At 37.9% G+C, this 18,792-nt stretch overlaps 2 protein-coding genes across 2 annotated transcripts; both read left to right on the top strand.

Annotated features, from left to right (window-relative positions):
• LOC116128531 (axoneme-associated protein mst101(2)) lies at window positions 1–6,088 on the top strand. The gene is made up of 8 exons (XM_031414244.1): window positions 1–94; window positions 209–2,514; window positions 2,606–2,764; window positions 2,914–3,093; window positions 3,446–3,640; window positions 4,585–4,683; window positions 4,762–5,358; window positions 5,475–6,088. The coding sequence occupies exons 2-8, from the start codon at window positions 247–249 to the stop codon at window positions 5,826–5,828; spliced, it is 3,852 nt and encodes a 1,283-aa protein (XP_031270104.1). The 5' UTR covers window positions 1–94; window positions 209–246; the 3' UTR covers window positions 5,829–6,088.
• A 5,504-nt stretch (window positions 6,089–11,592) lies between these two features.
• Window positions 11,593–17,251, top strand: LOC116128665 (squamosa promoter-binding-like protein 14). Its single transcript, XM_031414431.1, has 11 exons — window positions 11,593–11,917; window positions 12,068–12,691; window positions 12,867–13,066; window positions 13,142–13,980; window positions 14,089–14,163; window positions 14,265–14,372; window positions 14,457–14,568; window positions 14,739–14,874; window positions 14,956–15,100; window positions 15,212–15,805; window positions 16,157–17,251. Exons 2-11 carry the CDS (start codon window positions 12,108–12,110, stop codon window positions 16,583–16,585), a joined length of 3,222 nt encoding a protein of 1,073 aa, XP_031270291.1. The 5' UTR covers window positions 11,593–11,917; window positions 12,068–12,107; the 3' UTR covers window positions 16,586–17,251.
• The last annotated feature ends 1,541 nt before the right edge of the window (window positions 17,252–18,792 follow it).

Raw genomic sequence — 18,792 nt, 5'->3', positions numbered from 1 at the left:
CTCTGTCTCTCCTCCTATAGAGATCTACTCTCTACTTCCACCTCACATTCACATTTTGATCTACAGTGTGCGGCCGTCGGATCGGGAAACAAAGGTACGTTTATCTGATCAGCTGGATCTAGATTAATGTGACTGTTTATGTTTTGATTGTTTTTTGAATTCAATTGGCTAGAAAGTGAATCTGCTGTGTTTTGTGTGTTGTTTCTAGTTATTATTTAAATTATAGTTATCGTTATATTTGTGGCAATGGCGCCGGAGTTGGATGTGAATGGCGGTGAGGTGTCATCACCGAAGAATCTGTTGAACGGTCATGCCAATGCCGACGGCTCTTACGTTTTCGTTAATGGAAACGATGCCGTTTCTGATGATCATGTTCAAACGGATCTCAATTCTGATTCAAATTCAACTGTTGAGCTCACTGATAAACAATCAAAGACAAATAATGCTAACGATGAAGGGGAGAAGGTTGAGGCGTCGGAAGTCCAAGATTCTCTAATTAGAGTTACTGAGGGTGATGTGGATCAGGAGAATGAACAGTTGGAAAGTCGGTTGGGGGATCATGGTGTCAATGTGGAGTGCAATTTGAAGGCTGGTGCAGAAATGCCGTCTGTTAATGATATTGTTGTTGTGAATGACTTGGTTGATAGCAACGACTGCGCGCCCCAGCCAAATGAATCTTCCGAAAAGATAGAAATCTCTGCAGATGCAGCCGGTGAGATTCCTGTGACTGATCCCCCAGGGGAACTTGGCCCAGAAGCAGCTTCAGGTCCTGTGGCTGATGCTAACTTGGAAACTCTTGTTGTTAGTGATCCTGCCCCAGATGAAACTGAACATGCTCAGGAGACTGTTGTTGTTAATGACTTGGTTTGTGACAGTCAGGAAACAACAACAGTCCAACTAAATACTACTTCTGAGATTGCTAACGGAACCCTTCCTGATGTTCCTGTCAGCATCAATGAGACAACAACAGAACCTGACGCCCCTGCCACCATCAGTGAGACAACAACAGAACCTGATGCCCCTGCCACCTTCAGTGAGACAACAACAGAACCTCCGGCTTCTACCATTGATGGAAATCTTGCATCCACAGAAACAGAAGCCCCAAAATTGGATATGGGAAATATGGTAGACAATGAAGTTGAGAATGGTTCTGTTAGAACTGATGAATCGAGACCAGAAACTGAAACTGGAATTCCTTCTATGGTGTCAGAAGAGAAAGCATCAATTTTGACAAGTGATGACTCCAACCTAAAATCCAAAGTCTTGGAAGGAGTTACTCAATGTGTTGACAGCCAGATCATCCCTATTGACAATGCAGCCGTAGAATCCAGTATAAGTGGCTCCGAAGAAAAAGAAAGCAGCTTGCCTACATGTCCAGGTGCTGATGTGACAGCAGGGTCTGAAATTGAAAACATATCTGCTGTGAGTTGCACAGAAATGCCTGTTGCAGATGTTTCTGAATCTGAGGTTCATAGTGGATCTGTAGAAACTACCTGTCCAGGTGCTGATGTGGAAGCAGGGTCTGAAATCAAAAATAGATCCGTTGTGAGTTGCACAGACATGCCTGTTGACAATGTTGTTGTTTCTGAATCCGAGGTTCTGGACCCAGAAGTTGTACATGTTGAAAATGGGGGAATTCAGTCCACTGGTGAAGAAGTACAGGACAATCAGGAAATGCAGTTCCCTCGTGGACTAAGTGAAGAGATTGGTGATAGAACATGTCCAGAAGTCGAAGAAAAGGGGACTGGTGAAGAAGAAGCCGAGGAAAAGGGGAGTGAAGATATTGATGTTAAAATATTTCAAAAAGTAGAGGAAAAGGGGAATGAAGAGTTTGATGATAAAACATGTCAAGAAGCAGAGGAAAATGGGAGTGAAGAGGTTGATAATAAAACATGTCAAGAAGCAGAGGAAAATCGGAGTGAAGAGATTGATGAAAAAACATGTCAAGTAGAGGAAAAGGGGACATGTCAGGTAGAGGAGAAGGGGACTGAAGAGATTGATGTAAAAACATGTCAAGAAGAAGAGGGAAGGGGTAGTGAAAAGATTGATGATAAAACGGGAGAAATTCAGTTCGACAATGAAGGGAGTGATGATAAAACATGTCAAGAAAAGGTAAAAATTCAAGAAGCGGAGGAGTTAACTGGTAAAGAAAAGGTGGAAGAAGTGGAGGGGTTAACTGGTGAAGACAGGGATGATAAAATTTGTCAAGTAGGGGAGGAAAACGAAAATGTAGAAATTTGCTTTGGAGACCATGGAGCTTCTCAAGAAGTGGAGAGCATTGATGGGACCCATAGGGATGAGACACTAACATCTACCCCAGAAGGTTCAACTGCTGATGCTTCTGAAATGCAGTATGCCGGTGTTGAGGTGGTGAAAAGACCATTTTACTTCTTGGTGAAGGTTCCAAGATATGATGATGAAAATTTAAGGGAACAAATCAAATCTGCTCAGTTAAAAGTTGATGAGAAAACTCAAAGTCGGGATGTTATTCGTGCTGAAATCCAAAGGATAAGGGTATATAATCTTTCTGCACTTTTGTTTTTCTGAAAATAATAAATTTTTCATTTTTTGGGTCCCGTGGTTGTTGAAGCTTTTCTATGATCAGGATACTTACAAGAAATATGGTGATAACATAGAAGCTGCTGTTCTAGAAGAGAAAGCTGCACGAGAATTGCTCAAATCCAAACGCCAGGAAATAGATTCTCTTCAAGCCATCATTAACAAGGTGAAGAATGCAATTTCTGTAGAGGATATTGATGGCAGGGTACGCACTCTTTTCGTTCTTTCTCTTTTTGCTTGTTTTCATTCTCTGACTTCTTTTTGTAAGATTACTTTGCTAGGGCTGGTTTGGTTAATCTGAATGTATCCTTTCTGATTGTTGAGTATCTGTTTTACCATGTGGCACGTAAGCAGATACGTAATATGGAGCACAAGATTGCACATGAAACTCTTCCACTGAAGGAAGAAAAGCAGTTTATTCGTGATATTAAGCAATTGAAGCAACTTCGTGAACAGTTTTCTTCTAGTATGGGTAAGCAGGATGATGTTCAGCAGGCTTTTGACCAGAAAGACCAAATCGAAGAACGCTTGAAGGTTTGTTTTTATGTTTAAAATGTGTTCTCATTGTTTATACATGTTTTCCTAACACTAATGCATGTCAAGCACATGTTTTTATTATGGTTTGCTATTTTGGCAATATAAAGCTTAGACTGGAAACATGAGATATCCAGCATATCTTTAGGAACTTTAGCTCATATATATCTATAACCAAGGGTATAGTGTTCGGATAGGTAGAAATAATAACCAAGGAGAGAGTGTTGAGAGTGAGAATTGCAATAACAGAGGATAGAGCATTTGGTAACTATAGTAGGAACCACTTTTTCTCTTTTCATAGGACTATAGATGAGTTGCTTGATTGTGTGTTCTGATTCTCAAGCATCAACAGTTGTTGAGGAAGGAGGCGGATTCACTCAGAGAGAATGTTCTCAAAGCTGAAGCTGCCACTCAAGCTGCCAAAAAGAAACAGAAAAATGAAAGTGAAAGGCTGAAGAAATTTTATGCTGAATTTAATGTTGCAGACGAAATTCGCCAAGAAGCATATAAGCATTTTCAGAGTTTGAGGAAACAAGCATATGATAAGGTACATTTTCCATTTTTTTCTGGGTTACTGTTTTTGATGATTAATTGTTGCAGCATCCAAATTGGTTTTCCATTTGGCTTTGTATGGCCTCTTGGTCTAACCTAAGAGGGAGCTTTAGCTGTAGGCATTGCAATCTGCCGTGTTGGAACATTGTTATAGTTTCTGTAGTAAATATCATATTGATGTGATTGTGATCTCTGGAAAAGACTGGATGCATTTTTACAAAAACGATCTTTCTTAAACTCAACAAAAAGCTCATGCTTACGTGCAAACAGTTACTATGGAAAAACCTTACTTATAATTTGAACAAGGCTATAAATACATTTTTAGGTGTGCAGATTGGTGAAAATTTATTGCTTTTACTGAATCCCACATATAACGACTATGTTGAGCATAAAAAAAGAAGTTATAAGTCTTCTAAGATGCAAAGCATTCTATGCACATTAGATAATTTTGTTGCTTTATGACTTTGCTACTGTGTTAAATTTATTTCTATTTACTTATGGCTTTTTATATTTCTATATGTTTGAGGATACTGACCTTGAGGCACATTCTTATGCTTGTTGCATTTGATATATTTCTGCAAAAAGTCAAACTGAATTTAGCACCAGAAAGGCATGAGTCTAAGGTTAATAACAAGTGCTGATTTGTGGTTTAAGTTTCTTCTTTAGTTCAAGAAGTTCCTTTTATTTTGAGTTATTAATTAGTTCTAGGCTCTTGCTTTTGTCTTGAAAAAGAAAGCAAAAAATGTATCAAATTAGTTTTATTTCTTGTTTATGAGTTGGATCCTTCAACCATGTTTTACGGTTATGTTTCTAAGCTTGTTGCTTGTAGAAATTATAAAATTCATTGCTGAATGAAACAAATAAAACCATATTAAACAATGAGATGGAGTTGATTGACTTTACTCTTTTTGTTTTTATTTTTTTTATATAAATTTGCAGAACAAATACTTCTGGAAGTACAAGGATGATATAAAGCAAGTTAATGATTTACTTTCAAAAGGAGATAAAGAGGGACTCCAACATCTGTGTGTTAACCAGGTGAGCTTTTGCAGTCCTTTGCTTTGATCTGGTTAATCAGCCCCAACTCTGTGACTTACAGAGCATTTTTTTCCTTAGGTGGAGAGAGTGTTGGAACTGTGGAACAGCAACAGCGAGTTCCGTAAAGAATATGTGAATAGCAACATTAGAAGCACACTTAGAAGACTGAAGACATTGGATGGTCGTTCACTCGGTCCTGATGAGGAGCCACCTGTAGTTCGCTCCTTCGTAAATAACAGAGTGACCAAGGATAATTCTGTGTCCCAGATTTCAACTCCTCAAGAAGTAAAGACAGAACAAATTGTGCCAGTGAAATCTGAAAATAAGGATGACAAGCCTATTCCTATAGTTGGGGAACAAAAGAGTCAGACGGCTAAATCTAAAAGGCCTGCAAAACCAACTCATTCAGCTAATGGCCTGGCAACTGTTTCTGGTAGGGATGAGATTGAAGAGGAAAGAGATGAAGAGCCTAAGCGCACAAAGGAGGAAGAGGAATTGGCCAGGAAGGCAGAGGAATTGAGAAAGGAAGAGGAAGGAGCCAGGTTGAAAGAGCAACGTCGGTTAGAGGAGAAGGTAAAGGCGAAGGAGGCTTTGGAGAGGAAGAAACGAATTGCTGAGAAGGCCCAAGCCAGGGCTGTGCTTCGAGCTCAAAAGGAAGCTGAACAGAAAGAGAAGGTAAACATTTCACTGAGGTTCCCACAACCATGCACTTCTATCTTGCATTAAAATGTACCATAAATTTCTAGTCTGTACTTATCTGTATTGGTTAATCATTATCATATTCCTTGCAGGAAAAAGAAAAGAGAGCAAGGAAGAAGGGAAAAAGAAAAACGGCTGCAACAGACGATTCTGATCTAATGAACGAAGGAGAATCTGCTGCAAACGCGGAAACTCTCGTGGAAACTCCACAATCTTTTGAAATTAAAGAGAAGTCACTGACAGTGACAAAGAGGCCCCAAAAAGCATCACAATTCACAAAACAGAGCAAGGCAAAATCTGTCCCGCTGCCTCTTCGAAACAGGGGTAAGAGAAGGATGCAGACATGGATGTGGGTAGTGATTTCAGCTCTTCTTGTTGTTGCCTTGTTTTTGTTGGGGAACAGCAGCTTCCCATCTAAATTTGGGGTGAAAGGGTTTGGTTTCTAAATTAATATGCATATTAACTAGGCAAATGGTGTGATGTTTACATAGATATGTAGGCAAGCAATTCTTTTGTGCTCTTCTCAGGTTTGCTTTCTCTTAGTCCCCATTCCATTATTATAAGTGCCATTTTCTTTAACACAAGCACATAGATTGGGTTTCTGTGCTACCATTATATGAACAAAATTTCTTGGGTATTGCTTCCATTTAGTATTACATTTATATTTATTATTAAATATAATAATCATGATGATTTATTTTTCTCTCCTCTCGCTCGATTCATTAGTCTTTATCAAAGAGCCTGTCTCCCTAATTTTTTTCTATTTATGTGCTTGAATACCCTATATTAAGAAAGAGACGTTTGAGACAAGTAAATGCTCTTCTTCTTATTCTTCCTTTATAATTCAATTCATGCACATGAAAAATACAAAAAGATGAAAGCATTACATAAATGTTTAATTATTTAATAGGGTGATCTTGAGCAAGAAATGGATTTCATCCACGTGTCGTTGCCCGTACATAGTGTTTGTAGGCCCACATTTCTGACAGGTGTGGTTCACGAATGAGAGCATCTTGTGTAAATGTGGCAGGACAATCATTAAAGTTAAAGAGATTATATATTATTATATATGGTCAGGTCAACCCTCCTGGATGCCCAGGCCTCATTTTACCTTACTCTCTAGGGCCAGGTAGCACCAGCCATGGTCCTCTTCGTCGTCTATATGGGCCACAATACAAGTAATTAATTACTTAGACATTTAAGAGCTTTAGTTATTCAAGTCTATTTATTAACACTTCTATGATGTTTATTTCTTGTTTTCAAAAGATGGTGGCTGCAGTTGAAATTTTGAACTTAAGCTTGCAAATCAAATTTCAGGATACATGGATTACAGAAAGTTGAAAAAAAAAAAAAAAAAAAAAGTAACAAACTCCAACCCAATTTATTTGATGGATTGTACTCTATAAAAACCAACCCATTAACATCACATATTTACATACTGCTTCAACTGAGGTAGTTAACAACAAAACCCGCCACTGATACAGCTATTGATACAGCCGCGGGTAAGTTTGACCAGATGGAAGCACGAGCGGGAGCCAGAGGCGGAGCCGGATCAGGTGTGGGTGCGGGCCAGTTGGGAACCCGCTTGTAAGCCTCCTGTGGTAAACAAACAGGTCATATGTGAGAGTCTAAGAGATGCTAAAGAGATTGTTTTGATGAGTGACTTTCAAAGATATTAACGTGTATTTTGTTTGTTATAAGAATACTATTTAAATCCAAAATTTAAATAATAATATAACAAAAATAAAATAAATAAGAAATCCAAATCTAAAGATGAAATGATAAATAAATAAATCTAAAATCTAAATCCAAAAGTTTACAATTCGGTACTGTTTTGCAAGTTCGGTCAATCTTATCTTACTGTTATAATCAAGTTTAGGATATATCCGGATGGGATAAGGGTCTTGCTTCCGGTCGGTCCGGTCTGGTCCTGGTTGGATGAGATTGGGGTGGAGATATTTTGTTAAAAAAATGCTTTTGAGCATTGGGAAAGGGAAAAAGAGAAGAAAAGGAAGGAGACGATACTGAAGATAAAATTGGATGGGCGAGGCGTACGGGTTGAAATGCGATGATGGGACTTGTCATTTCATTGGAGTACGTGGAGCTTCGTACGGTATAAAAATTTACAAGGTGTTCGAATTTTAATGCACTCATTGTTCACTCAGCCACACTTACGCATACAGCTGTTGCCCTTCTGTCAATCAAACCCCTTTCCCCTTTCCCACCCACCCCAAGTCTCCTTTTCTCCTGACACCATTTCACTCCAAACTGTTCAGCCACCCAATCCAAACCCCATTTCTACGTTTTACGGTTAGTGGACTTTGCACATTAACAAGACAAAACANTATCAACCCATATTTACCAGATTTCGGCAACCACCATCGGTGGTAGCAGGAATATGTACAACGGCCTACACCACGACCAAAACTGGCCGGTAGTTCACCGATCTGGTCTTTTCCGGCCAGATCTGGTCGTTAGCGACGGCCAAAGAAATGGTCGTTGTTGACCGAAAACGACGGCCATATCTTTGGCCGTCGCTGACGGCCAAAAATGGACTTCTCTAACCTTTTTCGACCGTCGACAATCACATCTGGCCATAGATCTGGCCTTTTCTGGCCCGATCCGTGGTGGATCTGGCTGGAAAAGGCCATAGCGACACGTTACGACAGAAATCCGACCGGTTTGTGTCGTAACGTAATTTTTTGGCCAGATTTCGATGGTGATGGTCGGAATATAGCACTGCGGGTGGTGGGGGTGTTTTGGTCATTTTATATATTTAGGTGTTTAATTAAATTAGCAAACCTAGGGGTTTTTTTTATAAATTTTTAAATTTTACCTCGTAATACTCCCCTATTTAATTATCCAATATTATTCTTAAAATCCTATCCAAAATAATAAAGCAAACACACCCTAAATCTAAAATCTAAATCCAAAAGTTTAGGCTCCGTTTGGTTCATTATTCTGATAGTTTTTAGAATAATATTTTGAAAAAAGTTAAATTGGGCAGGTATTACGATGTAGGATTTAGAAATTAACAAAAATACCTCTTATGTTTGTTTATTTACTAAACACCCCTATAATAAAATATTAAAGGTTAACAAAAACACCCCCAACCCATCCATTAAATACGGAAAGCTGGCCACCACCGCCGGAGGGTGGTCGCGGTGTTTTTGCAATTTTTAAAAAAAATATTTGAGGGTGTTTAGTTAAATTAATAAATTTAAAGGGTTTAAAAGAAATTAAAAAATACAGAATAACATTTTAAGAATAATGACATTTTACTGTTTAACTTTATTGGAACCCAATAACGTAACAATCGAAGCCTTACAATTCGATATTGTTTTGCAAGTCCGATCAATCTTATCTTAGTGTTATAATCAAGTTTATGATATATCCGAATGGGATAAAAGTTTTAATTATTCGAGTCTATTTATAAACATTTACATCGATGTTTATTTCTTGTTTTCTAAAGATGTTGGCTGCAGTTGAAATTTTGAACTTAAGCTTGCAAATCAAGTTTCAGGATACATGGATTACAGAAAGTAAAAAAAAAAAAAAAAAAAGTAACAAACTCCAACCCAATTTATTCGATCGATTGTATCGCAAATCAATACAAATCATTAAATGTGTTCAAAACTCGGTCAATGTAAACAAAAAAATCGCCATTGTTACAACCTTTATTCATTAATAAAGAGATTGTTTTGATAAGTGATTTTCAAAGATATTAACGTGTATTTTGTTTGTTATAAGAATACCATTTAAATCCAAAATTCAAATAACAATATAACAAAAATAAAATAAATGGGAAATCCAAACCTGAAGTTGAAATGATAAATAAATAAATCTAAAATCTAAATCCAAAAGTTTACAATTCCGTACTGTTTTGCAAGTCCGGTCAATCTTATCTTACTGTTATAACCGAGTTTATGATATATCCGGATGGGATAAGGGTCTCTTTCGGTCGGTCCGGTCGGGTCCGGGTTGGATGAGATTGGGGTGGAGATATTTTATTAAAAAAATGCTTTTGAGCATTGGGAAAGGGAAAAAGAGAAGAAAAGGAAGGAGACGATACTGTAGATAAAATTGGATGGGCGAGGCGTACGGGTTGAAATGCGATGATGGGACTTGTCATTTCATTGGAGTACGTGGAGCTTTGTACGGTATAAAAATTTACAAGGTGTTCGAATTTTAATGCACTCATTGTTCACTCAACCACACTTACACTTACAGCTGTTGCCCTTCTGTCAATCAAATCCCTTTCTCCTTTTTCACCCACCCCAAAGTCTCCTTTTCTCCTAACACCATTTCGTTCCAAACTATTCAGCCACCCAATCCAAACCCCATTTCTACGTATTACGGTTAGTGGACTTTGCACATTAACAAGACAAAACAGGCATCCGACCAAATGCATCGTACTATTTTAACTCAGACACCACAGCTGGTTCCCACATCCGCACTCATTCGCATCCGGACGATAATACCCATCACCAGTCAGTCAGTCAGTCAGTCAGTCAGTCACTACCACACATAATTTTTTTTTTTTACTTAATATATTTACCCCGATGCCCTATGGAAATTGAGACACTCTTATTCCTTCACATTGATTGTACTCCTAAATGGGACATACAAGGGCATGCATGATGCATCACTCATTTCAAACATCTAATCTTTACCATTTCTGCAATTTCATCTAACACACAAGGCTAATTTCGTCCTTTTAAGTAGCCCCGTGTGAAACCATGAATTGAGCGGCGTTTGGACCTTTGCCATTTACGTGACGCCGACGAAATCTTTTCCACTGCATACGCGCTTTCCAGTCGGAAAATATGACATTCTTAACCTCCTCTCCCCTCCTTTTAATTTTTCATTTTATCAACGAAACATGAGTTTTTTTTTTTTTTTGGGGTGGGGAAGCATTGGTTCTGGTCCAGCTCCGGTTCAGGTAGCTAGCCTAATTTTTTACCTAAAACTATGTACTTTGGGTACAAACCACATGCAAATTGGCATATTGCAAATGCCTTATTCTATGTTCTTTCACATGGCTGTCTCTAATTATCTGTACATGTTGAACCAGTTAAATTTGTTAGCTGTATTTTTAATCTAATACCAAACCATGTGATTCAGATTTCTCTTTTGTTCGAAGTGTACTATCATGTGATTGAGATTTCTCTTTTGTTTGGAAGTGTACTATTTCTAACTACTTTCGGATCAATTTATATGTAATTTGACTAATTCAATTAAGTAAACATTTCAATGATTATCCTTATTAGTAAATAAGGTAATTTCAACTTATCAATTAATACACTAAAGACCCTTTGTCCAATCGCTCTACTTTGCTCACAAAAGCAAGACTTTTGGTATAATTAAATTTTATTGACTATTAACCCAACAATAATAAATATAATTGCAAATAGTTAAGACTATTGACAAGGTCAATACATCCTGAAAGTCCATGAAGCATAAATGTGAAGTCACATATGCTGCTTTGATAATTTAATACAAGAGAAGAAATAAATAAAGGATCAATGTGATGTAGCTTTGAGTGGATATGTTTGATAAAGAAAGAGAAATAAAAATGGTATCGAATTGAGGTAATATTGGAGGAGTGAATTTATCCCAAGTAAGAAGTGAGGATGAATGCAAGTAGAAAGTCAAAGTCACTTGTCCTTTGCTTTAAACGATTTTGATTTCTCTTTTACTTAACACAGAAATTTTTATTTTTATTTTTATATATTTTTTTAATAAAGTTTTTTAGTAAAGTAAAATGGAAGAGTCCTGGATTCTTCGTAGGTCATTGGGCGGCCAGAAGTAAAACCTCAAGGTTGGTTGAATTTACAGTTTATACCAACACCGAAAGAAATGTTTGTTAGAAGACAAAGTACAAGAAAGAAAATAAATTGAAAAATTAAAAAAAATAATATGAAAAAGAAAGTGTAGTAGATGAGAGAGAAAAGTAAAAACTAAAAACCAGACCAAAGTTTAGCGAGCCAAGGGGAATACACTTTTCTTAGTTTCTTGTTCTGGATCGGTGGTTGACTCTAGTTTTAACGGTTTCAGATTTTCAGATTTCTGNTCATGGATTCTTCGTAGGTCATTGGGCGGCCAGAAGTAAAACCTCAAGGTTGGTTGAATTTACAGTTTATACCAAACACCGAAAGAAATGTTTGTTAGAAGACAAAGTATAAGAAAGAAAATAAATTGAAAAATTAAAAAAAATAATATGAAAAAGAAAGTGTAGTAGATGAGAGAGAAAAGTAAAAACTAAAAACCAGACCAAAGTTTAGCGAGCCAAGGGGAATACACTTTTCTTAGTTTCTTGTTCTGGATCGGTGGTTGACTCTAGTTTTAACGGTTTCAGATTTTCAGATTTCTGTTTTTCCAGATTAATTGTATGGGGTTCAAGTTAGATCTGAGCTACAAGTAGACGACGTTTTCTTTGAGCTAATCATGAAGAAATAGACTTGTAGTTTTCATTTTGATTTGATTTGTTATCTGTTTCAAAGGAGATGTGGCTGCCGTGATCAATTCTGTAAAGGTACGTAATCTTTCTAAATCTGCAACTATTTTTATTTTTTTAATTTTTGGTGCTTAATCCTTGCGTGATCTCATCCGAATACCTGAGGCTTTATCTTTGCAATAATTAGAAATATAAATTGGATTTTTTTGTTTGTTTTGGTTATTTAAGGACATAGGTAAGTAGTTGGGATTGAAGATTTTAAAAAGAAATGGAAGAAGTAGGTGCTCAAATGGCTCCTTCTATATTTATGCATCATCAAGCACTTTCCAGTAGATTCTGTGAGGCGACTTCTATGGCGAAAAAGCGCCATCTTCCGTATCCAGCTCCTAATTTTCATCACCAATACCAATCACAGCAACAGAGAATAGATAACTGGAACCCTAAGCTATGGGATTGGGATAGCGTCAGATTTGTTGCCAACCCACTAGACGACTCTGAGGCTCTTCGTTTGGGAGCTTCAGTTGCTTCAGCGTCAGCATCAGAGGTGAACAAGGTGACGACGGAGAAGAAGACTAGTGTTAGTGTTGTGAACGAAGACGATGGACGGCTTGATTTGAACCTTGCTGGGTGTTTGAATAGTGTGGAGGAGCATGTTTCCAGACCCAACAAAAGGGTCCGGTCTAGATCTCCGGGAAGCGCCTCTTACCCTATGTGTCAGGTAGATAACTGTAAAGAAGATCTCTCAAATGCAAAAGACTATCACCGCCGACATAAAGTTTGTGAGCTTCATAGTAAATCTACTAAAGCTCTTGTTGGGAAGCAGATGCAGAGGTTCTGCCAGCAGTGCAGCAGGTTTCAAACTTTTCTCTCTTTCTTTAGGTTTTGTTTTCTCTAAATTCAATTATTTCATTGTCACCAGTTTAGATTTATGGAATTCATGTGTTATTCTTGGTAAAATACGAGGGCTTTTGGTATCAGCTGCTCTGTTTGAAGTTCAACTTTCAATTCACATCAACAACCTTTGCAGGTTTCACCCTCTTTCAGAGTTTGATGAGGGAAAGAGAAGTTGTAGGCGCAGACTTGCTGGGCATAACAGGCGAAGAAGAAAAACCCAGCCAGATGATGTTACCTCCCGACTGTTAATCCCTCCCAACCAGTGTAATGTTAACACCACCGGTGGGAATTTGGATATAGTCAACCTGCTGGCCACGATAGCTCGTGCACAAGGTAAGAGCACTGGCCTAGTAAATGTTTGTTCATCCTACAGATGATATGCTGAAATTTTTGTATTTAAAATTATAGGAAAAACTGAAGACAAAAGCATCAACTGCTCATCAGTACCAGATAGAGACCAACTAATTATGATTCTTAGTAAAATAAATTCGCTACCTTTGCCACCAGACCTAGCTGCAAAGTTGCCAAGTATTGGAAATTTGAATAGGAAAAATCCGGAGCAACCTTCTTCAGACTTCCAGAACAGATTGAACGGGAACTCTTCTTCTCCATCAACCATGGACTTGCTAGCTGTCCTGTCAGCCACCCTAGCTACTTCTGCTCCAGATGCTCTCACAATTCTCTCCCAAAGACGTAGCCATGGCAGTGATAGTGAGAAAACAAAGTCGACCTGTCTTGACCAAGCAACTCCCAACTTTCATAAGAGAACTACCTTAGAATTTCCATCTGTTCGAGGAGAAAGAAGTAGCACTAGTTACCAGTCCCCTATCGAAGATTTAGATTGCCAAATTCAAGAAACTCATGCTAATTTACCGTTGCAACTGTTTAGTTCTTCGCCTGAGGATGACAGCCCACCGAAACTGTCATCTTCAATGAAGTATTTCTCTTCTGACAGCAGTAACCCCACCGAGGAGAGATCTCTGTCTTCATCTCCTGTTGTGCAAAAGTTGTTCCCCTTGCAGAGCACAACAGAAACTGTGAAGTCTGAGAAGAAATCTGTTAGCAGGGAGGCCAATGCAAATGTTGAAGTTAGCCGGACTTGTGGTTCTGTTATGCCTCTCGAGCTCTTTAGAGGTTCAAATAGAGGAACTGATCATAGTTCGTTTCAAAGTTTCCCATACCAAACTGGGTATACTTCTTCTTCTGGGTCTGATCATTCACCTTCTAGCTTGAATTCTGATGCCCAGGTAGTTTGTCCTTCAACCAGATTGTTTGGGATTTAAAATTCTCCATTTTTGTTTATCTATTTAAGGTAAGATTTATAGCATTCTAAAGCTTGTATAATTCCTGTACAGGATCGCACTGGCCGAATAATTTTTAAATTATTTGACAAGGATCCTAGTCATTTTCCTGGGGCGTTGCGGACACAGGTAAGGAGTTCGTGGTTTGCTCATTATTTCTGATTGGCTCTACCACTTAATACTTTTTGCATCTTGGTTAGCCAAATGATGATTTACTCCACATTTCTCAGATCTACAGTTGGCTTTCTAATAGTCCATCAGAAATGGAAAGCTACATACGACCTGGTTGCGTGGTATTATCAATTTATGTGTCAATGTCATCAGCTGCTTGGGAGCAAGTGAGTATAGTGCTTTATGCACATCGGCTGTCTGAGATTAAAACATTTTGCTGACAAATTGCATGGTGTGTATGGTTTTTACAGTTCGAAGGAAACCTGCTTCAGCATGTCAATGCTTTGGTACAAGATTCAGATTTTTGGAGAAATTCAAGGTTTTTGGTTCATACAGGCAGGCAATTAGCGTCACATAAGGAGGGTAAGTACTACTGTAAATGTTGCTTTTTTATTGCTCTAATTTTTTGGATTGCTAGCATTTTCTACTTTGGGTATGGTCATAATTGAATGAAGCAATGTCTATTATAAATGTTGATTATTGCATTATTATTGTAACTGTTTCATATTTGTTTGCATTTAATTCATCTTCAGGGAAGATCCGTTTATGCAAGTCCTGGAAAACATGGAGTTCTCCTGAGTTGATCTCAGTGTCTCCTTTGGCAGTTGTGGGTGGGCAAGAAAACTCTCTTATTTTGAGGGGCAGAAATCTGACTAGCCCTGGAACCAAGTAAGCAGAATGTACATTTTGTGTGAGGAATTCATCTCTTTTTTGGTCTCCATCTTCAGAAATGTATCTTATTCTTGACAGGATCCATTGCACGTATATGGGTGGATACACATCACAGGAAGTAACAGGGTCAACATATCAGGGAATCATGTATGATGAGATAAACTTGGGTGGCCTTAAATTTCAGGATGCATCTCCTAGTGTTATTGGACGATTTTTTGTTGAGGTAAGACTTTTAGATGCGATGGTCTGTTTGCAGGTGTGAAGCTTTTGAAATTCTATAATAGGGTACTTGAGAAAAGGTGTGCTCTACTTGATTCCTGCTTGTTTTGAACAGGTGGAAAATGGTTTCAAGGGCAATAGTTTTCCTGTTATAATAGCAGATGCTACAATTTGTAAAGAATTGAGACTTCTTGAATCCGAATTTGAGACAGAGGCTAAAGTATGTGATATCATTTCTGAAGATCAAGCTCATGATTATGGCAGGCCCAGATCAAGGGAAGAAACTTTGCACTTCTTGAATGAACTTGGATGGCTGTTCCAAAGGAAAAGGACTTCTGTGCATGAGGGCCCTGATTATTCCTTCTCTCGCTTTAAATTTTTACTCATATTCTCGGTCGAACGTGACTGCTGTGCTTTAGTAAAAGCAGTCCTGGACATGATGGAGAGAAACTTGGATATGGATGATCTATCTAAGGAATCTTTGGATATGCTAACTGAGATTCAGCTCTTGAACCGGGCAGTGAAAAGGAGGTGCAGACGCATGGCTGACTTACTGATTCGTTACTCTATAAATGGCAATAACGATACCAGGAAGTATATTTTCCCACCAAACCTTGCAGGACCAGGTGCTATTACACCTCTGCATTTGGCTGCATGTACATCGGATTCAGATGATACGATAGATGCTTTGACAAATGATCCACAGGAGGTATTTGTACACTACTTTCTTGCTCCGACTATTGAGTTCTTTTGAGTCTTGCTTTGCACCTTAGTAAGCCTCAGCTCCTGAAAATCTTATTTTTCTTCCATACAATTATTCACGTTAGATCATACAGAGTAGTTGTCTTAGTTCATGATGATGGATGTTTGGCAAATGTAGAGTAGAGAGTGCTTGCTTTACTTTATATATGCTACTGAGATTTATTCATTTTCTCTTGGGGATTGGGTTATGTGGATGGGTTACTAGTGTAACTTTGTGTCTTTGGACCATTTTAGTTTTTGTAGTCATATCTTGTTTGTGATTAATCTTTTTCCTTAATACTGTTTTGTTTTTATGTAGATTGGGTTGTCCTGCTGGAATACTCTTCTTGATGCGAATGGGCAGTCTCCATATTCTTATGCCATTATGAGGAATAACCACTCTTACAACAAGCTTGTGGAGCGTAAACTTTCCGACAGAAGAAATGGCCAGGTTTCTGTGTCGATTGGTATGGAGATAGAGCAATCTGGTTTGACAGTGGACCAGGTGCATAGGATAAGTTCCCAATTAAGAAAAGGGCAAAAATCTTGTGCCAAGTGTGCAATTGTTGCAACAAAAGTCAACAGAAGGGTTCCAGGTAGACAGGGCTTGCTTCACGGTCCTTACATTCATTCAATGCTTGCCATTGCTGCTGTCTGTGTTTGTGTCTGCCTTTTCTTGCGAGGCTCTCCAGACATTGGTCTAGTTGCTCCATTTAAGTGGGAGAACTTGGATTTTGGTCCACAGTAGTGATAAATGGGAGACACATGGAAAAATAAGAGGAAAGAAAGTAGGGGCATGCAGGCACCATGAGCCAGATATTACTTGCGTCTTATGGTGCAGTTAGGCGAGGGGAGATATACCCAGTAAAAGTAATGTAGGGCTTGTTTGGAGAAGACGTTGAATGGCAGAAAACTGCATATTACTTAACAAACCTGAGATTTGGAATGTTTTAGTTTTCGCCCTTTTTTTTTTTTCTGGCTCATTTGTGTTTTTGGATATGAAGAAGTTTTCTCAGATTGCAGAAAGCTACAGCTCCTTAGACCTACAGAAATACATAACTTGGAGGGTGGAATTTTTGCAATGAAAACAAAGCAAAGATTTGAGGGAAAGGATGATTGAGTGATGAGGCGAAGAAGAAGCGCAAGCAAGCAAAGCGAAATTATACTGGTCTGAGAACTTCATTTAAGTTAAATTAATTTATATAGTTGTACTTCCACTTTGATTTCTTTTTCTAATTCTTGAAAAGCTACCGACTTGCAAGTATAACTGACTTATGTATTGGTTTTGTCACTGTTGTAAAGTTGATTGGTAGGATGGATCACTCACCGGACAAACTATACCTGTATGATTTAATAGTGAAATATTTGTTGACATATATATTTCAAATAAGAGGCACTCCATCTTTTGTGTAAACTTATTATCGAAGTTTCAATAAGGAACTAGGCATTGAATTTGAGTGAGAGTGAGTGGTGCATAGGATAGCCAATGGATTAGCTCAACCATGTTTTTTACACTAAAAAATTTGACAACTCAACCGCCGATTGTTTTGTGTGTTGGATCAAATGTATTGCTGTGCTGGTCACCCACTTGTGTTGCTGAACAAATGGCGCCTCCACTGTATCTTGTATTGTATTCTAGTGTTGTGATAAGTACTAACGAATAAAGCTGTTTATGTCGTTTTGCTTATTTGCATAAATAAAATAAATCGGCATCAAATTCAAAGCTCTAAATTGTCATCGACGTTATACCGTACACATCACTTGTCAATTTCGCTTTCACATGCTATGAACAACAAGGGCATTCATTAATTTTTACATGGATTTATGAAAAGACAAGGCTTCGGTTGTATCTTTGGTCGTTGACAACCAAATGCGGCTAGAAAATGTCAGATCTATGAAGATCTGGCCGTCAATGACTAGATCTAGCCGTAGATCTGGCATTTTCTAGCCAAATCTACGGTGGATCTGGTCAGAAAATGTCATATCGGCGCACGATTGGTAAGATCCAACTAGTCATATGCCAATACGGCGACTCCGGCCAACCTCCGACGGTGGTGGTCGGCTGTCTGTATTTAATGGGTAGGTTAGGGTGTTTTTATTAACTTTTAATATTTTATTATACGAGTGTTTAGTAAATAAACAAACATAGAGGGTATTTTTGTTAATTTCCAAATCCTATATCATAATACCCACCAAATTTAACTTTTTTCAAAATATTATTCTAAAAAGTATCAAATAATAAACCAAATGGAAGTTTTCCCGACGAAGAGCTTGTCTTCTCTTCACATTATGTAAAATTTCTTTCAAATTAAAGCTTTCATGGCAGTATATATATATATATATATATATATATAATTGGAGTGTTTTGTGCCGCACCTCAATTTTAATTTTCGAGATTCATTAAACACCTTACAACCTTATAAGTCTAATAGATTAACCAAGTTATAAATATGATAAGTATCTACTTTACAAGAATCAATACAAAACCTCTAAATAATCTATCCAAATAATTAAGGTTTTGCCCACTCTCGCCCTGGGTGCTAGCGCTTTCGCGCTAGGCGCATGCCAAACCCTTCCTGTGGTATATTTGCCGCTCCTAAGTGCGCTTTTCCCTGTAGTAGTTAACGGTTTTGGTAATTTTGGTATTTGCAGGGAAAAGAGAGAGAAAACAAAAATGCAGAGAAACAATTGATTGTTAAAATATTGCTTGCACTATTCGATTACTATCTTTACAACAGTTAAGTTATCTGTTACAGTAATTACAAGAATCAATAAAGAATCAGAATTCAACTAGTTTGTACAGACTGTATGAAACAGAATTACAACTCATGTATTTTAGAATCATTCTTATTGTGCTAAGATATTATAGCTGAGCTGGAGCATTCGTCTGGGATGGCTTGCTGTGATGTCATTGGCTGTGATAAATCTAACAGTAGTCTCCCAACTCTGGACAAA

Source organism: Pistacia vera, unplaced genomic scaffold, assembly GCF_008641045.1.
Source record: "Pistacia vera cultivar Batoury unplaced genomic scaffold, PisVer_v2 Contig200, whole genome shotgun sequence".
Classification (NCBI taxonomy): domain Eukaryota; kingdom Viridiplantae; phylum Streptophyta; class Magnoliopsida; order Sapindales; family Anacardiaceae; genus Pistacia; species Pistacia vera.
This window is presented reverse-complemented; position numbering and strand designations above follow the sequence as displayed.